The sequence below is a fragment of the Mesocricetus auratus genome, unplaced genomic scaffold (assembly GCF_017639785.1).
Source record: "Mesocricetus auratus isolate SY011 unplaced genomic scaffold, BCM_Maur_2.0 Super-Scaffold_100714, whole genome shotgun sequence".
NCBI classification, from domain to species: domain Eukaryota; kingdom Metazoa; phylum Chordata; class Mammalia; order Rodentia; family Cricetidae; genus Mesocricetus; species Mesocricetus auratus.
In genome coordinates, this window is record NW_024429270.1 from 5,215,291 (window position 1) to 5,240,445 (window position 25,155).

General features: G+C 39.9%; 1 protein-coding gene across 5 annotated transcripts in view; it reads right to left on the bottom strand.

Annotated features, from left to right (window-relative positions):
- The window catches only part of Cdh8 (cadherin 8), a 390,092-nt gene extending 366,340 nt beyond the window's left edge, over nt 1-23,752 (bottom strand). For all 5 annotated transcript variants that reach the window (XM_040740772.1, XM_040740771.1, XM_040740770.1 and 2 more), the window contains exons 1-2: nt 23,294-23,752; nt 8,427-8,877 (exon numbers count right to left, since the gene is read on the bottom strand). In XM_040740772.1, the coding sequence (XP_040596706.1) occupies nt 8,427-8,678 (252 nt within the window). In that variant the 5' untranslated portion in view covers nt 8,679-8,877; nt 23,294-23,752. The remainder of the gene's footprint in view (nt 1-8,426; nt 8,878-23,293) is intronic.
- Between the last annotated feature and the right edge of the window lie 1,403 nt (nt 23,753-25,155).

Sequence of the window (25,155 nt, forward strand, 5' to 3'; positions counted from 1 at the left end):
TATTTTTTAAAAGTGGACAGAATACTATTACCATTTATTTTCAGTAATTTCATGGTTTTTAAAATAGGGAAACATTATGAAAATAAAATACAGAATGTTACTTTATAAACAAAGTGATAATGTGATCATTCATACTAGAAATGAAGATTGATTATATCAGTCCATCTTGCTTGCCTGTAGGTATTAATTCCTCACTTTGTGTGAAGTAGCTTGCCTGGATGTCACTTACTCATTATATATTTGCATTTTTCTGTGTCCTTAGATTGTTTCCAATCTGATAAATACTTTTGTAAAAACAGTGGAGAGTGGTTAGAGAAGTGCTTAGCATTCTCCTTAAACTACAGCAAAAAAAAATGCAGAGCACTGTCAGTGAGTAGGACTTTTGTAGGGGTAACAGAAAAATGACATCAGAAGGGTGCAAAGCAGAGATGTGGGAACTCACAGGTGATTAGGAGAACAAGTATTAGAATGCACACGTATATGTTCAACACTCAATTACATAAATTTTAATATGAATATGTGAATGTATATCTGCATAATACATTTGTGTCAGGTATTTTGTATCACATGTGCAAATTATGACTGAGTTCCGTGCACCTTTTATTCCTAAATTCTGACAATTGTAATGTTTCGACAATGTTCTAACATTATCAGTCTTGAGTTTTCAAAGATTCATTCCATTCTGTCAGTTATTTAGTACTAAATTTCATGCAATATGTTTCTATGGATTTTCATCCACCCATGTATACTGATAGGAATCAATGCTGTATTTTAATGCTAGGAAACTTTTGCCCCCATTCAGGATTATGTAGCCTGCTTATTTTACCCGTAAGTATATGCTGTTATTTTGTTTCAGTTAAGTAACATAAGGATTAATGAAATAACCCTCAAAGGTATGGTAAAATGTAAAAAATTAATTTCATGAGAAGTCTTATATAGCTGGGTAGTGGTGGTGCACGCCTTTAATCCCAGCACTCCAGAGGCAGAGACAGACAGATCTCTGTGAGTCTGAAGTCAGCCTGATCTACAAATCAAGTTCCAGGACAGCCTGAGCTACGTAGAGGACCCTTTGCAATGTCTGATTAAATGCTGACTATCTGTAGGCATGAGCCTCAGTTATCCTGTCTTTTTCACCACGTCTGCTTTTTTGTGGGAGGTGAGCAATTTATTTACTTATAATGCTTCCATTTTTTTCCCTCTAGCATTAGAACCTAACATAAGCGTCACAGTCTATTTCCTATTTCCAGTTCATATGGAATAATATAGCAAAGACAGTGTACAATTTTAAAAACGTGAATAAGTGCAACTTGTTTGTCTCCCTTCACATCTTCTCAAAATCACTCAGCTAACATGAAACTGTATACGGACACCTACTCATATCTGAAAGGGCAAATATCATACCCACAAAGTCAAAAGTGTTTTGCGCAGATTCAATAAAATGCATATGACTTTATTTGGGTGCATAAGCACAAAAACTACAGAAGCATTTGAGTAATGTGACAATATAATCATCATATTTTATAGAAATAAAACTTTAAACCAGAGAATATTTAGACAAACATTAAAACTCTTTCACCTGGTCTCTTTTTAAAGAATGGAGCAACCAATGTGGAAATGTAAGACTTCAGAAAACAACAACAAAAATTAGATGTCTGAGATTTCAGTCACTAACAACAGTTAACCACATATATGAACGTGTGAGCGTTCAGTTATATTCTTACATGTAAATGCATGTAATTGTGCAAGTGTGCCTGTGTATATGTGTATGAGAGCCCACTTGTTTGTGCTTAGGTCCTTCATGAATTTCAATATTTGATAGTATGACCTTCATTTATATCACAATTAAATGATTTCCAACTGCTCTGAGTGCCTGATATTTTCAAGTCAGGACACTGGGCAAAAGACAAGTAACATTTGTTGTTTGGCCAGATTGCGACACACAATGCTGACTTGCATTTTTTCCCCAAATTATTGGTGCACACGGCTGTCTGAGTAGGCAGAAGCTTCACATAACTGACAGTGAGTTGTTCTTGCAAGGCCAAAGATACAATTTGGCTGTGGCTGCGTTGCCCAGTGCTCTTAACATGCAAAGCCCTGGCAAAAATAATGGCATGTCAAGTGCAATTTTCCTACCGGCCGCTGACACCGTAAACTGTAATATAGTGTAATTACTTGGCATCGCATGTCCTTCATACTAAGTACCACCCAAACGATTGCCAAGTTACAGGGAAGGGAGAAGGTTAGAAGGTCAAATTTAAAGAGAGAAAATGAGTCAGTGCCTTGGAGGAAGAGGATTATAAATAAACTAGGCATCACCAGTGAGAGAATTACATCCAAATAAGGAACACATTGGAAGCCCAGGTAGGAGGGAAACAGGGAGCAGACACAGCAGAGGAGTTTATGTAAGAGGGAGCTTTAGGATAGAATAATGCTGACCACCTGGACAGCCTGCTACCTTTGTCCAAAAATAAAGCAATGTGAGAAAAGGAGAGTCACAGGGGCTACAGAACAGGGACTGAAGAAATAGGCTGAAAACCAAAATAGTTATATATTCCTGTTGTGTGGGCATCTGTACCTAAAGCATTGGTGACTGAGTATATTTCCCAACTACTTGTGGAGAGGAGAGCTGAACTAAAAAACTGAAAGTTCTCCCATAGATACTTGCTTGTCTCTTCACCTTGGTTTAAGGACTCCAATCCTGAATTTCTGCTTTGCAGTACAATAGACTACAAGCACACGCCGGCACACATGCATGGACACATACACACACACACACACATACAATTTTTATATTTTAGTGTGGTGTAGTACTTCACACATGAAATACCCACACTTGGGTAGCTGAAGAACATTGCTATGCATTTTTTACCTAAACTACACATAATACCAGGCCAAGCTACATTGTGTTGAACATGATTTTATGAGATAATAGGAAGCCATGAATGGAGACCCTGTGAATGATGAATGAAATCTTTAAACTTTTAAAAGAGACTCCTGAGAGCACTTCTGTCCAATTTAGCCTGCCTACTATGCACGGAGGAGTCTGTATCCTGAAATTGACCCTCACTAGAACCCTTTCTGGTACCCTGATCTCCTACTTCTCAGTTCATCTCATACTGCTCATTTGTCAGCCTTGTAGGGTGTGTTACCTTACAGCATCCCCACTGAGGAATGTCATCGTGACATTATCTCTGCTCCCTACATAATTTTGGGTATGCCATATCAGGGATGCTTTATCATTTCTTCTTGTATCCTTTTTCACATGGTTAATGTGTCTCACCTTACAGGTTGTTTCTTTGGAACATGTCATGTGCCTACAGACTAGATTAGCATCCTCTGTTTACTCCCACACAACCACATACCTTCATTTCAGAGTACTTTTCTCAATTTCATATGACATTTATTCACACGGTTAATTTTATCAGTCTCCTCTCGCTATAGATTTGTGTTTGAGACTCCACTCATAATGGAATACTTACAAATGTAGCAGACGTAGATGCTCAATATTCAGACATGGTCTGTCTCTGTACCCTGACTCCCTTACTACAGAGGCCACTCAAGGCCTGTCAGAAGATTTGCATGCACAATTTACCACAAGGACACTTTTTTTGTCTCAGTTGCAAATTTGATTGAAAACCACTGTTGTGATTTCTCCCCTTCCTTCCTAGTATCAGATGATATAAGATTATTCTGTTTAATAGGCCCATGCTCTCTGCCAGAATTTCCAGAGAAACTCAGTGCTGACAGTGATAGTGACACGGAACATTTAGTATTTGTGAACTTATGAACAGGCTAGGGGTAACCCTCTTCCACAGTGAACTGGAGACAGCATTGGAGTCTCCTAGGGTGGTATTTGTCTTTCTGAAATGCTGAAAGATTATATCTAGAGTACTTTGAATCAAAAACAAGGAAGCAAGTGTGAAATATATTACACTTGCCACTGGTGAGAGATCCAGGCTCCCCAGAAATGACCCTGCAAACTCTTTGAAAGAGTAGACTCCTTTAGAAGTTGACATGCCACCTTCACTACTCCGAAGAGCCATCATAATCAATACATATAAACAGTTGAAACTTCCCATTTGGTATAGCTATGTGAAAGAGAACACTAAAGCATTGTATAGAATACTTTATTGAAAAAGGCCACTTGTATTAAATCTAAATGAGCTTACACGACTTCTCCAAACTCCTTCGTTATTTAGGTAGAATGTCTATTCATGCATTCATATGAAATTTCATTGACTGTTTCTTATTAGACAGTCACTGTTCTTGAATCCTGAGATTTTGGATATGGAATAATGGACACAGATGAATCATTTAAGAAATGTACATTCTGGAAGCAGACCAATCATAAATACAGTACGGAATATGTTAGATGATGGTTATACAGGAGCAAAGAACTTACAGCATAGATAAAGACCAGGAAATACTAGATGAACAACCATATATCAGACAAAATGGACAGAGATAGAGTATCTGAAAATGGCTTCTACTTCCTTGTGTGTTAGCAAGAAATACAAAGACTTATGTTGTTTCTGACCAAGGAAATTTTCTATCATTTTTCTCTATGCCCATAACTTTATATCAGGTGTATCCAACTTGCAGCCCATGGACCACACATGACCATGGATAGCTATGAATGTGGTATATCACAAAAAGTGTACACTTATATAATAGACTATGATTGTTTTCACAATTCAACATGAAGTTCTTGAGTGAAAACTTTGTATATGACAAGGTGGAGTAACAATGTCAAATAGTTGGATATCCTCTGATTAATTGAAGTAATCCCTTCCCTATTCTGCACTGTCCCACCAAACTGAGAACCAGGAACCCTTACTCAATCACCCTTACTCTGATCCTAGTAAATGTAGACCAGAGAAGGGGGCCTCCTTTGTCACTATAGTCTTGTGCTTACTCAGAAAGAGAGTTATAAGTGTTTTGCTGTTTCTGTTGTTTTGTTTGTTTTGACAAATATATCTACTACAACTGTGCACAAAACACACAAGGTTAAGAACCCAATTATAATTATAATTCCTATATGGCAAATACTATGCATCTAACATTTAGTTAACTTTTAAATATCTGTACTTGTACAATCCTTGAGAAACTTAAATAATTATCTTTGGGTTACCATGCAGAAAAATGACAAAAATCAATGTTCAAAGCTGTGGAGAGTCTATCTCTTATACTTAGGTTCTTTCTCTGCATCCAGCTGCCAATATGTAAAAACAGAGCTTGGATAACATAAAGGTATATGTGCAATCCCGAAGAGCCCATTGCTCAAAGGCTGGCTCTGCCCTTAATCTTGAACTCAGCCTACTAGGTCCAAGGCCCCCAGCATAGCAACTTGCAGGAGGGCCTTTTAAAGAGCAGGTGTGCTCACAGGTAACTAATGCTTCTCAGCTGGGTCCTGGGGAGAAGCTCCGCAGTGAAGTGGTTTAAAGAGTCAAATGTAGAAGAGTGTGAATAAAGGCAAAATATCATAAAACACCAGTGAGCGCCCTGAAGTGGATCATCCCTGCACTCAGCCTGACACATAATCTGAAGCGGTCATTTAAATAGGTTTTTTTTTTTTTTTGCTTTACAAAATTAAACAATACTAAAAATTAAGGCTGTCATATTTTAGGAGCAAGTTGATTTAAAGGGAAATACATGTGATTGAAAATATCTGCAGCAAAATTCTGTGAAAAAAAATAACTGTGGTTTAACAGTTGTTTCAGAATTGGCCATAGTACAGAAAAGGCAGAAGAACTAATTCACATGCAGTGTCTGTTACTGACAGACTCACGAGCACATTGGCTTTTGCAAAGTCCCAAGGTTCACTGGAATTTCTATCATTCAAAGAAGCAGGACACCTCAAGCATTTGTAAATCACATAGGAATCTTGAATGTCTGGCTGTTGGACTTTTACTTCATTTTAGAAATGGAGGTAAAATCAATCAGATTCTAAATTAAAAAAATACTTGCTTAATTCCTTTTTCTATTCAGATAAAATGGAGTGCTTTTCTGCGAATGATATATTCAGTATTTATATTATGCAAGACATGTCTTAATTAATATACTGCCATAACAAGGTAACAATGAGAAGCAGGGAGGAATCATCCATGTACTAACTACATAGGCATGTAAGTCCAGAATTTCATACGGGATGAAAATTGCTTTCCTTACAACTGGTTAAAGAAAATTTGAATATAGAGAAGAGGGAATGAACAGCCTTTGTATCCTGTACTTAAAACTCAAGTGCAAATTATAAACTCCAGGTATTTAGTTACTAAAATATAATATGGTATGATGACTGAAATTATGATCTTGGAAATCTCCACCAAGATGTATTCCCAAGTAGAACATTTACTTGCTCCGTGTTCATTATTTGGTTTATTAATTTATCTAAGGTTTGGTTTTTTCATTTATAGAAATGATAAAGCTAATCAAGAAGTCTGTATCCAGAATGAATGGGGCCAGATGCAATTTGGAATTTAGAACTTCTCCCATTTTTAGAAGCACATTAAAGAATATAAAGTATAGAGTAAGTAACCACCTCAGCAGGGTCCAGGGTAGCACCCCGTAATCAACTACATTAACATTTTTCCCAGTGAAGTATAGGAACAGCCTTGTAATGGGATACATTATGACTATAAATAGCCTCAACTCACTTTTGCTACCAGAGCTTATATCAAAAAACTTCCGTGGATTTTTTTTATTTAAGAAAAAGGAATCACAAATCTGTTTTAGTGTATGTATTTTATATTTGTTTGTGCATATACATGAATATATAGACATACAATACATTGTCTGCCTATACACTCATATGCATAAAAGACCAACTATTGTAAAAGTAAAGAAAATCTGTGCCAACAAACTATTTTCATAATAGCAATTAATACATAGTAAACAATCAGTATTGACCAGAATATGAATTCTTTGAAGACAAAGATCACTGCTTTAGTAGGATAATTCCAAGTGTCCATACCTAGTAGTGCCTGGTACCCAGGTAGGACTCCAGGAACTCTGCTGTGATAGTACATGGTATCTACACACCTTCTCTGTCACAAACAAGAATAGGCATTTGAACCACAAAGAAACCTCGAGGAGTCTCAGTTGGTATACAAGAAGACAGAACAGAGCAAGGGCACCAAAACTGCCTTGTCAAACACAGGAGTTGCATCTTGAAGATCTGTATTTTGAGCCCTGTCACTTCCCTTTTAAGTCACTGAGTTTGGGAAAGGAATAACATTTACTTATTAATCTTGTTTTTCAGGAAAGTCAACTATTGTCTGGTTCATGTTAGAAATCTTTTTTAAAAATTTTTCTTTTTTCTTTTTCTTTTGTTAGTTTCTTTTATTTAAATTTTTTCTCATTCTATATACCAACCCCAGCTCCCCCTTCCCTCTTCTCCCTTCCCACACCCCCATCTTCTCACCTTGAAACCCCTATCCAGTCCCAGAGGGGGCAAGGCCTCCCCTGTGGAGTCAACAAAAATAGGCACACTTTTCTTTTTTGATACATGGTTATCCTGTACCCTGCTAGTAGAAGATGGCTTGAACTCCTAATCCTCTATCCTAAAGGGATTATCTGTATGTACCACCATACTTGGCTTATACAAACCAGGGCTTCTTACATGCTAGGAAAGAAGGCTGCCAGCTTCAATGTAGCATCAGCCCATGCCCGGAAGGTGAACTATGGCAATCGTAAATGTCAAAACAAGCAAACATTTACAAATGTCTCGGAGGAGTGAACATGTCCCTGCCTGTGAAGTACTGCAATGCCATATTGGAGCCAGTGTCTACAAGAACTTGCAACAATAACATAACAAATGTAAACCCAGTTTAACATACAGGTGAACACTGGTATTCACTACTGAAGTCAAATGTTCCCTCTATGTATTTGATCCCATTTGACAATGACAGAAATGATGTTCTGTGAAGTGAGCTCCAGTCCCTGCCCAACACTTTTGTTACAAGTATTGCTTTGTTCTTCCTAAGGACTGAAACAACAATCAACGGAATAAAAAGACATATAACTTTAAAATAGAAGAAAAATGGTATTTTGACAGTTGTGGTGACAGGAATTCAAACTGGACAAAAATGCCTGCAATTTCTAAGTACTAGATTCAAGTACTAGAAACTAGAGAAATGTTTTACTAAAGAGGTCTCACAAAAATAAGAAAACATTTTACTTGTTTATGCTTTATCCAAGTAGCGTGCTGTTGTAAAGGGTGGGAGTGATGTGGAAACTAAGATTTCCTAAAGGAATGTTTTAAACTGTGGGATTATTCATATTTATAAAGAAACCAACAGGTTAGTTCACTAACCATCTGCTCTAAAGGATTTACAGTTAAATGTGACGAAAAACTGTGTAGAGGCTGAAATGAAACATTTAAAGACCAGGAACAGACCCTGAAAAGGGAGTTTAAAAATGAAGCTTACCCGGCCAACGAGAATCGGTTCAGGTCCAGAAAATTCTTCCAGCACAAACATTTGATTCCAAACCCAGCCTCTTTTGGAGCGGTTCAAAATCCGCAGTTCTTCACTCTGCCTGCTTAGTTCCAAAGGGGATCCAGTGGTTAACGTGTAAGCTTGATTCATCGGAGCCATGTACACACAAGTGGGGAGGGTAATCCATAATATTATTAATGGAGTCCAGAGGTCCACGAGCGTCTCAGCTAGCCTTTCTGGCATGGTCCCACCAGTTAAGCAAATCAGCGCGAAAATGAGACAATTATTTTTTTTGCCTCCGGTCTGAAGCCATCCAATTCATCACGCAGTGTGGAGCAGTTACTTACAGCTCTGCCGCGTGTTCAGAGAACCAGGAAACAGACATGTCTAAGCAGCTTCTCAAAGAACACGATGCACTCACTTTTCTGTTCATTGAAATGTCCTGCGAATACAAGAGGGAAGAAGGGTAAGGTTCCACAGAAACTGGTCAAATCAGGGATTTCCAAAGGGACATAAAAGTGAACAGGTAACGACTCTTGAGTTCAGAGAGTGGACCCGAGGAACCAGAACGAATAGGCTAACAAACTCATTTATATGTAAGCATAATTTAGAGTTTAGCATTCATTCCACAATCATGTCACTTGCCAAAAACTGCTTTAAGTAGCGAAGTGATGATCTTAATAGATCATTCCACTCTCTCCTGTCTTTCATTCTTTGTGATACTACTTGTGGTGTATATCAACCACAACCTTTCTCCCTTCCCTTTTTGATAATCTTTATGAACTTGTTCAAAGAAAGTTGTGTTTCGTTTTAAAGAAATTAACGCTTAAGTAAATAAAATATTTTAAGTTAAACACACACAAACAAAAAACAAACAGACAATCAAACAAAAAACATGGGCAAGAAGATAGGAAGAGATTCTCCCCATCTTCCATAGCCATACTAGGTCCAGTTAGGAAGGTCTAGGCAAATGTGAGATGCTAATAATGAAGAGTTCTTTGAGAAAGAAAACTCCAATGTCCAGCATGTGTGCTATAAGCACAGCAGTGTCACAGCTCCCAAGCTAAATGTACCTACCAATGATGAAAAGCTCCTTTGGAAATGAAATATGGTAAAATTACAATTTTCAGTAGAAGGAATTCAGAAAGTGAGAGAATAAAAAAAATCCGTTTTACCTGAGGTGTCAAATACATTTTTTGCTTACCTTCAGCATAAGAATATGTGTTTCTTCCCACTCAAAAAATTATTTTTAAGGAAATGATGTTCACTGCAGATCCCTGAGAAAAGCCTGACTGAATTAGATTAAGTGGAAAAATAATTCCTGGGGACACCATCCAGTACAGTTTGGTTCAGGGAATCCATAATAGGATAGGGAACCTTTCACCTCTAGGTCTCTGGTTCCATTCTGACTCAGAATGAGAAAGCAAGGACATTATTAACATTGGTTGGACTGGCGAGTGGCCTTATTGGAGCAAGCCGAGAGGGGCAGACATTCTGTCACAAACAGAGTGGTTTCTGAGCTAACTAGTTGGCCTAGGGCATGATCTTGTTTGTCACTCTTTGCATGGGCTCAACCCAACACTGGGACTTGCACCCTAAAGGAGCCCAACCCTGATGAATACAAAGGGCACCAATGTAAGTAGCAGCTATTAAGGTGATAGAGAAATTTCAATAGGTTTCAATATGAGATCAACCAGAGGAGACACTCTGAAAACTGTCTCCCCTGTTCTTAAAATTGCTGCATGGTTAGGGAGGAAAAGTTTTCCCCAAGTTAAGATATAGCCCTCTCTCTGAGCATTGAGACTTCAGAAATGATAGTATAAATCCAAAAGGATACCATTAAAGATTTCTAAACTCTATTATGCCAGTTGTCTGCCTTCATTTACTTAAAAGGTGCTTTCAACAAAATCAGAGCATGCTGTTCCCCCTCTTAGACATGTATTGGAGAGCTATGCTGAAATAGTATTAGGGTACACTTGACAATATGTTCTAGAGGCCAAGAGAACTGGGTTTAAATTCTAGATTACCCCATTTACTACCAGTGTCTGATGGATAGGATACTGAGCTTGCCCAAACTTCAGTCTTTTCATCCATAAAATGACAACACAATAACCCCTAATTTACAGAGCTGTGGTATTTATGGCTCAGAATCAACACATAAAAAGAGCAGCCAAAACACTGGAAGTAATCCCAATATTGTAATAGAAGTGGATGTTTAAGCCAGACTGTAGAGGTAGTGGGTAGGTGTAAAAAAGACTAACGATTGATGATTGAAACTTTATGAGCTCTTCAGTAAGTGTAGACAAGAAACGGTTGGAAGCACAGAAATCCTTTCTAAGGTGATATTATAGTTATAGGAAGATGATGATGACAAGGATGGACATAAGTTTGCTAAGGACAGGAGAGTTGGGGGAATTAAGGTAGTGTTGGTGAGAACAAAACAGAAGCAGGATGGAGACCTGATGGAGAGAGGACTGAAGCGATTCTCAAAGGGTCAGAAAAAAATTAAAAGTGCTACTGGCAAGAATGAAGGTGATGCTAATGAATGCAGAATCGAGGGTGGATAGAGATGATGTTGCTGAGGGCAGGATGAAGGTAACAACGAAAAGGAAGGTTAGAGGTGATGCTGGAGTTTGTGAAAAGGACTGAGGACAGGAGTAATACTGGGTAGAGCAGGATAGAAGGTTGGGAGGTAATTCTGGTGAAGATAGTATTGGAGGAAGGGGAATATGGTCCTGGGGAGGCATAGATGAGAGAGAGATGGCGGTGATGTTAAGGAGGGATGGATGGGCTGACCTTCTACTCATGCATCTCAACCCAAACTCTTGTCAAGGAAAAGGAGCATTTTCTTTTTCTACTCTATTGCAAGCTGGACCTGAATGCTGAAAAGCCATTTGTAATGTTCTCCTGTGGTGTGAGATTCACAGGTCAGAAACAGGTAGTTAGAACAATTTCAAGTGTTGACATATTTGGAGTTTGAACTTGAGTTCTCACACTTACTATCTCTGCACCTGTTTATTAATGAATGAATCACAACAACCAGAAAATCAACAGTGACAACAATTTGGACCCAGCAGATTTATTCTGAACACCAAAGTAGTTAGGATAAGCTTACATCCTCTGGTCTTTTCAGCCAGACTGCACAATTTGCAAAGAATCGTGTGAATGAATTTAAAATAAGAAAGTTAATCCTGATTAAAGTCCATACTAGCGTTCAATAATACTAAGGATGGGATGTGACCTGTCAGAGATCCTTGCCTGTGCCTGCCAAAATGAGATGAAAAGTCATCAATGACCCCTACACATTTTAAATGTTGCCATACCTTCATTAATCAGAACAAATATATTAATAGCATAAGGTTTTATAATAAAAATTGAATTCATTATCATATCATATAAAACTTTGCAGCTTGCATTGCTGTGCAAAACTGAGGCAAGGGGATCATTAAATGTCTTGGTTAAGGAAACCCTTCAGTAAAGACAGAAGCATTATTTGAACCTGGGTAACATAATTCTAAAATTCTCCTTCTTAAAATGGCTCCTGCTTTCATAAAAATTTTCGATGCACATACAGTATTTGTCAGGCAGAGAGGAGAGAACAGCAAGTAGGTCAAAGCTGCTACCTTCAGGAAGCAAAGAATGTAGCTGGCAAAAAATGAGGAAATGCACAATTGCACACAGTTACTGTTTTGGAGAAGTAGAGCCTTTGGAGGGCTAGAGGTGTAAGTACATAGCATAATCCTCATCTTGGTAATGTTAAACAAAGCATCCTAGGACCAGACTTGGGGACACATGCCTTTAATACCAGCACTCAGGAAGCAGAAGAAGCTGATCTCTGTGTGTCTGAGGCCAGCCTGGTCTACAAAGCAAGTTCCAGGACAATCAGGACTGTTACATGAAGAAACCCTGTCTGGAAAATCAAACCAACAAGAGAAAATATACAGAAAAAAAGAACGAAAATATGTCTTAAAAGACATGTTGTGTATGTTATCTATTATAAGTGTTAAAGAGGAGATTGTAAAGGGCATTTGAGTTAAACAATAGGCACAAGACAACCAAAGATAACCAAGGATTTCAGAATAATTCAGCATCTAAAGTCATTTTTAGATTACTGCTTAAAATATCAACTTGTCAATAGGTGTTACTCAAGAAATTATACTGGTCATAGTCTCTACAGCATTCATCAAATAGTGTACCATCTGCTCTACAGGCTCTGTGCAGGGGTTGTGTTTGATTTCTACAAGGGGTTTATGGAATAAATGTGTATGCCATCTAATAGGAAGAAAGTGAAACTTCTCAATTTTCAAAGGGGAGGGAAATATAATTTGACTGATGCCCATGAATAGCTGGCAGAACTCAAGAGAAATCAGTCTAAACAGTGAACACCATTTATCCACATCATTTATTCTCTCAACAGTGTATAGAACTTCTAGGGACTTAAACTTCAGGTGCTGTCTCATTATTGTTTTCTTTTTCCAAATTCTTGAATTACCTATATTAGTATATTTTAATGAAATTGGCTAACTTTTTTATTTATTTAAAATGGAAATCCAGCCTGGGTGTAGTGGCATGTTCTCTTAATCCCAACACTCAGGAAACAGAGGCAGACAGATTCCTGTGAGTTTAAGGCCAGACTGATATACACAGGGAGTTCAAGGTCATACAAGGTTACTTAGTAAGGCCTTGTCTCAAAAATACATAGGTGATGGATAGGGTAGGTAGCTAGACAGATAAACTGATTGACATAAAACCTAATATCAGAGCTCACGACTTTAAAGCTAGCACTTGGGAGACCAGCCTGGTCTATATACATCAAGCTCCAGGATAGCCAGGGCAAAACCCTGTCTTGCAAAACCAAAAGAAAAATAAAGAAGAAAAACACCAGCAACAAAAAACCCCACCTAGTATCATTTGCCAGAATGGGACATAACTGATAAATTACAGTATTAGTCAACATTTAGAAAAATTGGATAATATTAAATCATAAATAGGGACTACACATACACACACCACACCACATCTACACTTTGAAATAACACTCTGATGTAACTATTATTATTAACATATAAGTTTCATTTCCGTTGTAGAGATAAGCAGAAAGAACAGAGATTGGCATTTTAAATATTTTGTTTTCATTAAAACTAGGCATTCTCAAATCCTAAAATCACCTCTTTACTTATTAAAAAAAAAAAGGTCTGAAATAGTGAGAAGCAAGCTGGAAAAAATTAAGCAGCTGCTGCCCTTTTTAAAACAGAAAAGAAAGTCACTCCCAGACTGCTACTGTTTTCTGACTGTCATGATACAGGCACTGTATTCTGACCAATTTCAACACGTCCAATGCTGTTACTAATCAGCTCTGGCAGTTACTTAAATGTAACCCCTGGTTCCATTAAGGCAGGCAAAGAGTCAGGTTTAGACTCCTCATCTTGGGATTGTCTCTAACATGACTCTGCATATAAGTTATCTAGACTTCTATAGTTCCTGGCCCTGGAGATCTCAGATGAGTCTTGGAGTTTTGCATTTCCAACAATCTCTTCTGCAAGGTGTACACTATTGTATGAGGACCCCACTTAGAGAAATAGAGTATTTGAAACAAAGAGCATTCTTGCTCATAGGTCTTGGGATTCATTGAAGATTGCAGTGACATGAAAATAGTAATTTTCTCTTCTGGGTCATTTAATACCATTCACGTATTTGCTTAGCATCTCCTTTACATACAGGAATACACACCTACACCTGACTTTGAGAAATAGAGCTAGGGAACATGAACCTTTCTTTCTTAGCATGGTCAAATAGTCTTCCTGAATCCCATGCTAACACCTATTTTTTATTTTAGTTTTAAATAGCTTATTTTACATGTCAATCCCAGTTCCCTCTCCCTCCCCTCCTCCTGCACCCCCCCACCACCTCCCCCCAGCCTCCCACCCTATTGCCAAATCCTTCCACATAGGGGACATCTAGAGTCTGTCATTTCACTCAGGGAAGGGTCCAGGCACTCCCCTAAGAGTCCAGGCTGAGAGAGCATCCCTCTTTGGCTCACACCTATTTTATTTAACACTGGAGTAACTGGGCAGAAACTGTTGTGTGCTCTCTCTCTCTCTCTCACACACACACACACACACACACACATGCAATGAGGCAATAGTGAACATCCACTAGGAAGGAAATGTGATTGCAGAGATTTAAATCTGTAATCTTAATCTCCTTGCCTCTCTGCCATAGAACAAACAAACTCTTGTCCTTCAATCAGAAACAGCTTTATAGGTATTCCTGAGATGAAACAAAATATTAGGTAACTGTTGTCAGAATTAATAAGTGTGGTGAATCATAGCTGCATAGACAAACTTCTTAGAAAAAAAGAAATAAGGCTATAAACATTGAGTTAAAAATCAATTTGCTTCTACATTTTCCAACCGCAGTGTGTATGCCCAGCTGAGCAACCCAGTTCATTGTAATACTGCTGCCTCAAACCCAAATAGCAATATGAAGAGGTTTTTGTCTCTCGAATTTTTTACAGGTTAAAAAGTTTTTAAAATTCCCCTAGAAGAGGTTATCTTCTTTTAGATAAAAGACCTGTAATCTGACATTAATTCATACTCACACTTTAAAAGCAGCTCTAATTATAGCCAGATGTCAGTCTGAGAATCTCCCCATTTCTAAAAAGAATGTGCTCAGTTCTCAGATACATTGTCATTGTTACAATCACATTACATCACTGATTTTGTAAACAATGTGAACTAAAGTCCCACATAAGTAGCCATTCACTGATGGTGACGTTTAAAATAAAATCAGTCATTTAGGGATTCAATTCAGCAGATTATTGTGGCTGACAGGAAATTATGCTTTTATCATCCATTGGGCTTAGTGGCCACAATATTTTATGGAAGCAAAAATGACATAGAAGACCAAATAGTTTCTATTAAAAATGTTTCTGACCTTGAATTTAGAGCCATTAGCAGCTTGCTTCAAAACAGGTAAGTGCACACTGAATGCAAAGTGATATTTCAGGATCAGGGGGACACGATTCACTCTGTGGCCCAGTACAATTCAGCAAGCTGTGGGGGACTAAAACTGAGCAGGTCTGAGCAATTTTTGGATTGTAGCAAGGAAAGATCCTTGTGTGTTTTCAATTTAAATGATGGAAGAAATTCACTTTCTCAAAGTGCTCAGAACTCCTGACCAAATTACTTTGGTAGAAAAGGATTCAATAATTCTTCCTGTACACAAACAAATATATTTGCCAATGTGTTTGCTAATCCCTGCGGTCAGCCAGAATCCTTCTGCTCCATAGACTTCAGCATCATATCATAACTGATATGTTGATCTATGCCAAAGCATATTGTTTGCTTTTCTTACTATCCTGAAAAGTATTTGCCAATTTCATGTCTTACTGTAACTGACAGACTAATCTTTTTTTTTCCCCTGAATCTTTTGTCTTTGTCTAGTTCTGTAATTTCTGGTTACCTTCATATACACAGGATCTTTTCTGCTTGTTATATATCTCTTTCTTAACGGGTTAATTAAGACTGTGACAAAGATAATAAAGTCTAAATGAAGCTGTTTCTCAAAAGTTACATAGTCAGACTTGTACTTCTAGAAATCTCCTAGGACCATTTTTGGTTAGGCTATTAAGAATAATTCTGTGCTATTGGAGATCCTTAAAGCATAACTGCATTGAGATTGTCATTGATAGATAAGTGTATATCCAACATCTGTCCTGTCAGCTATACGAGTAGGAACTTCTTCACTATGACCTAAATCCTTCCTTCTTTTCTGCCTTGAAGTCACATGTTCACGATTTTCTGTGAGAAGAACTAGTGTGGGCAAAATAACTGCTATTGGTTCTTTAAAGCACAGTGGCCAATCAGAGCATATCTTATTCTTTATGCTTGGTTGGGTAGTACATCTGTAGGAGCTCCAAGAGAATCAAACGGAAGTGGCTTAAGTACCAGTTCTGTCATTCATAAGTTCAGTACCCAGGGCAAGTTTATCTCAATAAAGTGGATTAGGAATGGATGCTCCATCCCATGTTACCTACCTAAGAAAATTAAATTTAAAGGTTTATATGACTTGGCATTTGTAGCAATTGTGGTTAGAATTGTCTTGAGTGGTTAGTAAGTAAGATTGCCTAACTCTTTCAACTTATTATGTTCTCAATCTCTTGCTATAAGCAATAAATGGAGAAAATTTCAAAGTCTATGTCATAGAGTAAATTCATCCCACACTTATCTTTAAATGACATAAGCAAGACACAGCAGCAGCATTTTATGCACTGCTCTGCCTACCCACTTTTAACATAGAGTCAAAGCTGTGGCTCCAGAGCACTTGTAAGGCATGTGGAGGACTACACTTTCACTCTCTAGGCCACTTTGTTTCTCCTCTTATTGTGGTCCAAATGGCCCTGCTGTTTCCATTCCTGTTTCCTGCAGAGATAGTAGAATTCAAATGTAGCATATAACATCTTCAAACTACTCACTTTCAATCAACTTGTAACCACTAATTTAAAAACAAGGCCTGCAACTTCTCTTCCACCAGAGAAATCCCATTGCTTTTCACAATCACTTGAATTTGTGAGTGGATGATGAAAGTCCCTACTAAGCTAAAATAATATTGAATTGGTATATTTTTGCAGGAAGGAAATGCTAATTAAAGGTTGGGTCATGGTAGTGTTCTGTTGCAAAGACACTAAATAATTTGTTTCTACTACATTTAAGGAACTTTAGTTTTACCAATGATAAAAATCTGTCACTACTGAAGTGGATAAATGGTTAAAATCAGTTATGTCCTATAAAAGAGTATGCTATATTGAAACTGAAATGCAGCCAAGTGTCTCAGTAACGAGTCAAAATTCCGTCAATTAGGTTACACTGAGTAGCAACCAGCCTTAAAAGTGCACCTTTCTGTCATTCTGTGTTTCAAAGAGTTTACAGCTTAAAATATACCCACTGGAACTGTTTCTCAAGCTATGGACACAGATGACAGGTAGACAGAGAGGTGGAAAACAATAATTTGACAAAATTAATATTGTGTTATCACCCCAAATATATAGTGTATGAGCAATACGTGAAGAGCTTACAGGGGTTCTAAACTCAGTGTACAGTGGTCAGTTGCAGGATTTTAATGAAATTTTAAAGTATGAAAAACATAAGTACATTTTACTTCTCTAACCAAAATAAGCATGCTTCGTCTCTTTTTAAAGATAGAAAGATTGAACACTAAGTTAAAATCTGTTTGTTAAGCTATGGCAGCAATAGCTGAATAAAGCAAGGCCTATCTCCTTGTGAATTTTATGACAAGTTTTGGGAAATTGATTTCTTATGCAAAAAAGGAATTATCTCCTTATGATATTTATGTCACTCACGTCACAAGAGGAATGAAACAGTCTTATTGTATGCATTATTCTACCTAGAAAGAAGGTATGGTAAGCATTATTCTAAATGTTAATAGGATGCAGATATACATAACCCTTTTACTCAATGCTATTTGACAAATGTTCAGAGAAACATAATTTAATGTTTCATTTAAATATACTCAATTTGCTAGGCATTCTTCATATGCCTTAAATTAAAATAAATATCTCCGTGGAAGAAGTCTCTCATGGCATATCTTTCCTTTGTGTGTGTATGTAAGGACCAGGTATCTTATAAGTTTAAATCAAGATTGAGGGTTATAAAATTATTTTCTCAGACACTAAGACTATAATTCATATAATGTTAAAGTGAAAGTTCACACACTGGATATTCTGTAACAAATGTAATAAAAGGCTGAGAGGGGGAAGGGCGAGACAGGAGGAGGGAGAGGAAGATAATGGATATGAATGAATATGCAGGATAGAATCAGATAAGGGAAACAGATTCTTCCTATGATATACTTTTATTTTCCCTTAGAGGTATTTGAAGTGCAGACCCTGAATTGCTTACACAGTGACTGGGAAATTAGAACGTTTTCTCTAATAAAATATAACCATGTAGTATATATACAGTTGAAGAGCATCCTGTGATGTAAACCTAATTTTGGATGGCTTTTCAGTTTTAGCACACTGAACTATGTCATATTTTTATATTACTAAACCATTCAAAATTATTTTCAATAGAGGAAAAATATATGTGGCAGATGAATAAAACTGATATTTTTAAAGGGAAAAGTTGTGTCTCAAAATAAACTAAGGGGGGCTTATGAAATGCCCGTAGAAATAATTGTAGTAGCTATTCTCTGGTATTGAACTTTACATATGATTGCTTACCCTCCATCCCTTTAATGAAAATGGTTAGGAAAAGTAGGGGGGCAAAGTCTTTGCTAATTTCTTAATGCATTAAGTAAATGTTTACTGGGCACTAACTCTGTACTTGGCCCTGGACCAACCATCCTCAGCCTTCAAAATTATCTTTTGCAATGGTGACAGGAAAGGAAAATGTTTGAAGGTTATAAATACACGTGTTTTTTTTCCTTATGATACTTTCTTTAAAAGATATAGAAAATCGCGTCTATACATTTCTACCTACAAGCAGAACTTTTAAAAAGGCATTTACAGGTGAGATGGTGAGTGATGTTTATGATAGGGGCTAGTACATGACATTTAAAACTCAAGAAATAAAAGCTTGGGACATGATAGAAAAGGAAACAGTAGTGGCACCAGCATTATTTTGTAAAGTGTCAATGGAGATTTAGTCTGCAGCAACATATGGGAGAAGAAGCTAAATGGCATCCCTTGAACTCATTTCTTTCCTGACCTTTTGAAGTTACCAGGTTCAGCTAATTTTCTGCCCATGGTTATATCCGAAGAGAGTTCCCGAGACAAGAACCATTCAGCACAAATAAGCTGTAAAGCTCAACTTTCCAAGAAAATGCAAGGAAATGATAGTAATATCTCCATGGATAATTAAGCCTTACTCAACCAGGTGATGACCTTTGCCCATCAAAAACAAAGTGCTGTTCCAGTGCAAAATTACACAGAAGATTCTAGGTGAGATCCCCACAGTGTCATACATGCCCCACAGACAATAATACTTAAAATACTGATCGTGATACAAATCTGAAAACCCAGTTGCCCAAATCACACAACTTAAAGACAGATGAAATGACAAGGGAAGCATTATTATGTTCTTCTACTTAAACCAATTCACCAGCTAATTATCTAGGCATGTTCTTGATAAGTTATCTGGACATGAATTGTAACTGAATTTGTATGTTTGTGAATAAAAAATTCAAAAAATGTAAGGATGTACCTTAGTTTGTGACTGCAGCCTGCAGCAGACATGAAATAGTTCAAAACAAGGGACTGTCCCTTGAAATAATGAACAAAGTTGGTCTGATTTCATCCATGAATGTCAACCCTGCTGAACACAAAATGCAGACAGAAGACTCTAATCTTTTCCTTTGTGTCTCTGAGTAACTTTGCAACAAATATAAAAATAATGGAAATAAGTACCAGCAGCACCCCTGGACGTGATATTTATACAGGAAGTCTGCTGATTTTAAGCTGTATCTGCCATCAAGAGGCTGACCTGATTGTGCTCTGTCTCTTCAGTTGTCAAACACAAAACCTCTCTGATAGACCAGTAAACTGGTAAGAAGTACAACTCAACTGCCAGTTTAATGTACAGACTGTGCCTTTGCATAGAAATTTTGCTCAAGCTGGGATAATGAAAAAGCCATGATTAAACCCATCTTTGAGCAGAACAATACTTTTTTGTTAAAAACATGAATTTACTTCTTTTAACAATGTCTTCTGAGCAGTTGTAGAAGTGTGGACTCTACCTTCTGACATATGTGTGTTCTTTTTCATTCTCTGATAAACAATGAAAGAAAACTTGGAAAACAGCAAAAGTTACAGCTTCTTGGGCAGAACTATTGTATCCTCCTTCCTCCTTGATTCCTTCCAACTGCCTGGTCCTCTAAGCTAACAAAAGAACAAGGCACCATTAACATCTATCTATTTTCCAAGAACTACTGTAAGATGAGCACGCTCACAGACGAGTCTTTACAAATACTTTCTCAAGGGGTCTCTCAACCTGCTAAGCAATCTAACAGTGCTTTCTTCTTTTTGGAGTTTTGACGTAGTTAATGCTACATGGTCCAGCATGGTCCATGTATGTGATGATGCTCAGTGCTAAACTGAGAAGCTGCAGACGAATGATGTTTTAATTGCTGTGATATAAAACATGAGTCCAGGGTACAGACATCTTTTCTTTCACAGTTGATATACATGCAGCAGTTAAAGTGAGGACTGCTCTAAAATAATCTGCCCTTTAGCCAGATTCAAATAGTATCCAGAACTTAAGAAATGCATCGTGAACACCAGAAGTTCAGTCAAAAAGTGCTACAGTTTGGATTACAATTGTATACACGTCCTGGGGCTGAGGGCTTCTAGAGACCATACATGATAAAGCAAAAATAATCAGCTTTTAATAACAAGAAGAATTAGGAATTTTTAAAGACCAGGCATTTTAAAAGTTTCATACACGGATTTTTTAAGACAGTGATCAGAAATCCTTAGCCAGTGCCTTGATCCATTTGCAATGGTAAAGCACTTGACTTTACTCTCATGCCACAGTCTTCAGGGCAAAATGAGAAGTGTGGGTTTCCCGGAGCAGTCCTGAATGAAGTCATCCTGGACGTGGCCAAAAGAACCCTCTGATTTCCTCAACACCTCACCCCCTTCAGAGGCCATAGAAAGAAAAGAATATATATATGAGATGATTTAAAATTTCATGATAATCTTGCAGCAGATAAATAAATAAATAAAACTAACGGCGAGACAAGAGTTTTCAATCTATTAAAGCTGCTTTAGAGAAATCGGCTGTCTTTTATTGTCTAATAAGAGGACTAGTCTTAGAATTTCAATCATAGAGGGGAGTCTGTAAACCTATGTGCACATCGTTATTGTGAAGAGCTATCTTTGATGGGGGGAATGTAACCCTCACAAAAAACAGCCTTCAAAGGTTCAAGTCCCTTCAGTAGAAGCATCCCCGCCCCAACACACACACACACACACACACACACACACACACACAGACACACACACACACACCAGACAAAATCTTTGCAAAACCGGACACGGACTGATGAAAGGCGGTAGCCAGGGAGAAATTTCAGTGGTGTTTAGCAGGAGCGACAGGGCTCATTTTGCATGCAGTGAAGTACAGCAGTGAGACTGAATGGATGGAAAATCCCACTTTCAAATCTTACATAAATATCTCTTTCTCACATATAGTTTTCCAGTTGAAATGCTCATATAATGAAGGCAGAGGTGACAGCCTAGCTGGAGCTTTTAAGCATCCAGATGGCTGTCAGATTGTTACAAAGAGGAGGGGAATGTCAAAACGGTCCCAGCCAACCGCGGTTTCTCTATGTGCCTGGTGATGGTCCGTGATGCGAGAGGCCACCGCTCTTGCATACTATCTGAGATGTCCGCCCGTTTCCACAAACACTAAAGACTGTTAACAGAAAATAGCTGCTGACACGGTTGGCACCTTCTGTGAGCAAAGGGATTGTTGGGATGGTGCCTCCTAAGGAGGAAACTGCCTGCAACCCTCAGAAACCAGGGCAAAGTTGAAAGGGCTTCTTTTCCCTCCCGGTTGCTTGGTTATAAGCTCTGCCCTTTAATTGGAGCTGAAGTGAGCAGCTGCCAGCCTGATTTTCCATTACGGACTAATGTTGTACGTTTGCAACAATAAACAATTAATGCTGTTTGATTTCTTACGTTTAGCAATCCAAGCTAACAGCTGCCATCTCCGCTCAGAGGCTAACAGGCTAGTCATTGATGTCTCAGGCTGTATGCCTTTGGGCAAGGGACCACCAGCACGAAACTTTGAGAATTTTACAATATTGGGAGAGGGGAGGCTTTAGGCTTGGGAAAGAAAAAAAAAAGGAGTGGTGGGGAATTGTTGGCTACCTGTTGGTGTCATCATTGGTGGCCTCACGTTTACACGGTTTACCAAGCTTGGCTAGAGCTGTGGGAAACCGCGGTAGGTCCCTTATGAACCTGTTACCATGCCGGCAGAAAGTAGCCTGGAGTCCCCATTCGCCTCCTGTCGGGGAGGGGCGCGGCTGGACCCCCAAGGTTGACCGATACTGAACACCAAAGCCACAGTATATCTATCTTTCTGTCTGCACCATGGGCTCTGGGAGAGGGAGAAGACATCTGGTGCTTCTGGAGCCTGTGGGTGCAGGCTCCAAGGCACTGACCGGACTGCCTTGGGGTCTTCCGCTGGTGCGGAGCAGCTTCCTGGTGACTGCATAGTGGCTAGGTGGCCCCGGAGCTCAGCAAGTTTGCAGCTGGCACCGCGCCCCCCAGGCTGGAACAGACACTTGTGGAAATCCTGGCGCTGGGGTTTTCAGAACAAAACGGCAGCCCTTGGCCCAACCGATGGGGTCGCCCTCCCATAGTTAAGAGGTGGGGGCATGAAGAAAACCAGGAAACCGCTTCTCTGGCCCCTCAGCCTGCTTTCCTTTCAGGCTCGCAGCCTCCTCTGTGCAGGCGGCGAGTATTTCGCTTTCACCGCACCGACCCGCAGTGAAGGCGCACCGGCTGCAGCAGCGCCTGCCTGCGTCTCCAGGGCGAAATCGCTAAGCGACAGCGAGAATGAGAGGGTGGCGGGGAAACTGGAGGGGGACAGCCTGGGACTCCAGACTCCTCCATATCTGTTAGGAAAGCAGTTTGCAAAACCCGTTAGACAGAAGGCATCCCCATCAGCTACAGATGCCGCGAAAGCAGAAGCTGCTCGGCGGGTACCAGTGCTAGCGTCCCTCATCCAGCAGGTGCGTAGTGTCCAGGGGCGCGTGGGAATTCCTAAAGCAAGCAATCCCTCCGACTCTTCCCTGCCCCGAGGCGTACAAGGCTAGGGGATAGTACTTACTCAGGTCGTTCACCGGGCTGCGGAAATACCTCAGTCCTCCGGCTTCATAAATGGCTGGAGGAGCTGGGGGTCAGCTCCCGAGGGCGGCAAGTGTCCAACGATCCCCGCGCTCCGGGTAGTCGCCTCCGAATTGCGTTCATGCCTGTCGGAGGTGCGGAGCCTGGTGCGGAGATGCGAAGCGGGCGCGCTGGGCTCTGGGTGTCTGCAGCCCAAAAGTACAGCTGGTGTGTTGATGCTCTGGTCTATGCCCAAAGCGGCGGCGGCGGAGCTTCGAGGAGGCAGGGAGATTCGAAATCCATCCACTAATTCTGGGCCAAGCGCTCCGGCATGCGAGCCCGCCTGCCTGCCAAATGTAACTGTGAAGTGATGTGGAAAAGTGAGCCGGGTGCCTCCCCTGACGGATCTCATTGGGCAGAGCTCCGAGGCAGGTCTACCACTTGGAAATTCATGTAAGCAGTCCCCCACCCCCGCCCCCTCCCTGCCTTGCCCCTGCGCTCTCCCGCGCTCGGTCTCCACTCCCTTTCCTCCTACCAAGAGTGCGCACAACTTTTCGCTGGTCGCTCGCGAGCACGCCCCGCGCGCCTCCGCCGTGGGAGTCACCGGGTGAAGATGAGCCCTTCCACGCTGTGCGCGCAGCCCGCCGAGCGGCCAAGCTGTTGGATAAAGGCTGCTGGCAGAGGAAAAAAAGGATGCACAGGAGGTACCCGCCAGCTTTCTCTCTATAGGTCTCACCTGAGCCCCGAGGCTAGCGTTTTCTTGAAAAGCGCCTCTGACACCCAAAGCTGGTTTCTGAGAAGGAAGAGAATGCGGCAGCGCGTGGGCCCTTCACCTTTTCCCTCATTCTGAAGATGCCTTGCATAAGGAATTGCCCGTTTGCAGGATCACTGCCTGCTACAACTCATGTGCTATTGGGTTTTTGGTGGTGGTGGGTGGCGATCCTGGAGTAGGGCGCATTCTTGATGTCCCAGTGTTTCTCCTCCTTTGGGGAGGGCGGAATGAGGGACAGTAGAGACAGTCAAGAGGGACTGGCGGTTAAGTGAACGAGAAGAAAATGGGCAGAACTTGCTGTAGCCAGAATAGGAGGGTCTGGGAAGCCTTATCAATGAGCACTGAACTCCCTCCCTGCCCGGAGTGTGGGAGAGAGCACTGTCCTTGTACCTCCCCTCTCTACCAAGAGACACCCTATCCTTGACTTTTCCAGTTCTCTGATAAACTCCCCTAAGCACTTTGATGTTAAGAAATGGGCACCGAGGTATAAGCCAATGCAAGAAGGGGTCCGGGAATAAGCAGACCCAGGTATCTTTTCTTGTGAGAACCAAGGCTAACACGTGGAAATGATATTCAGCAGATCTGATCGCTGATCGTGAAATACAAGACAAATAAAGTATCCCTTGCCTTTCTTCAAAACTCTCCTCCAGAGGAGACGGGGTTTCTTCCGTTTCTGACTCAATAGACTAGATGTGTGCTCTGAGGATGGATTTTGACCATCTGGGGACAGAGCTGCAGCAGAAGGGGTACAGAGGAGCAGACGCTCGGGCGGTAGAGCCTGTACTGTCTGACTCGAATTAATGAGACACAGTGAACAGAATGGGAAAATAGGCACAATATGCTTATAATACTTATGCAAATTTGACTTTTCTGATGCTGTATCTAACCTCCGCCCCCGTAAAGCATTGAGGATATTGACTATCTGATACCTATCCGATTCATATTTTAGTTATCCGAAGAAAGAAACTTGGTGATTTATTTGGGCGGGGCGGGGGAACCAATGGGTAATTTTCCCTCAAGCGGTCACTTAGTAACTGTTTGTTCTCTTTAAGGCTCTCTGCTCGTGAGGTATTTTGGAATTGGCTAATTCTGTC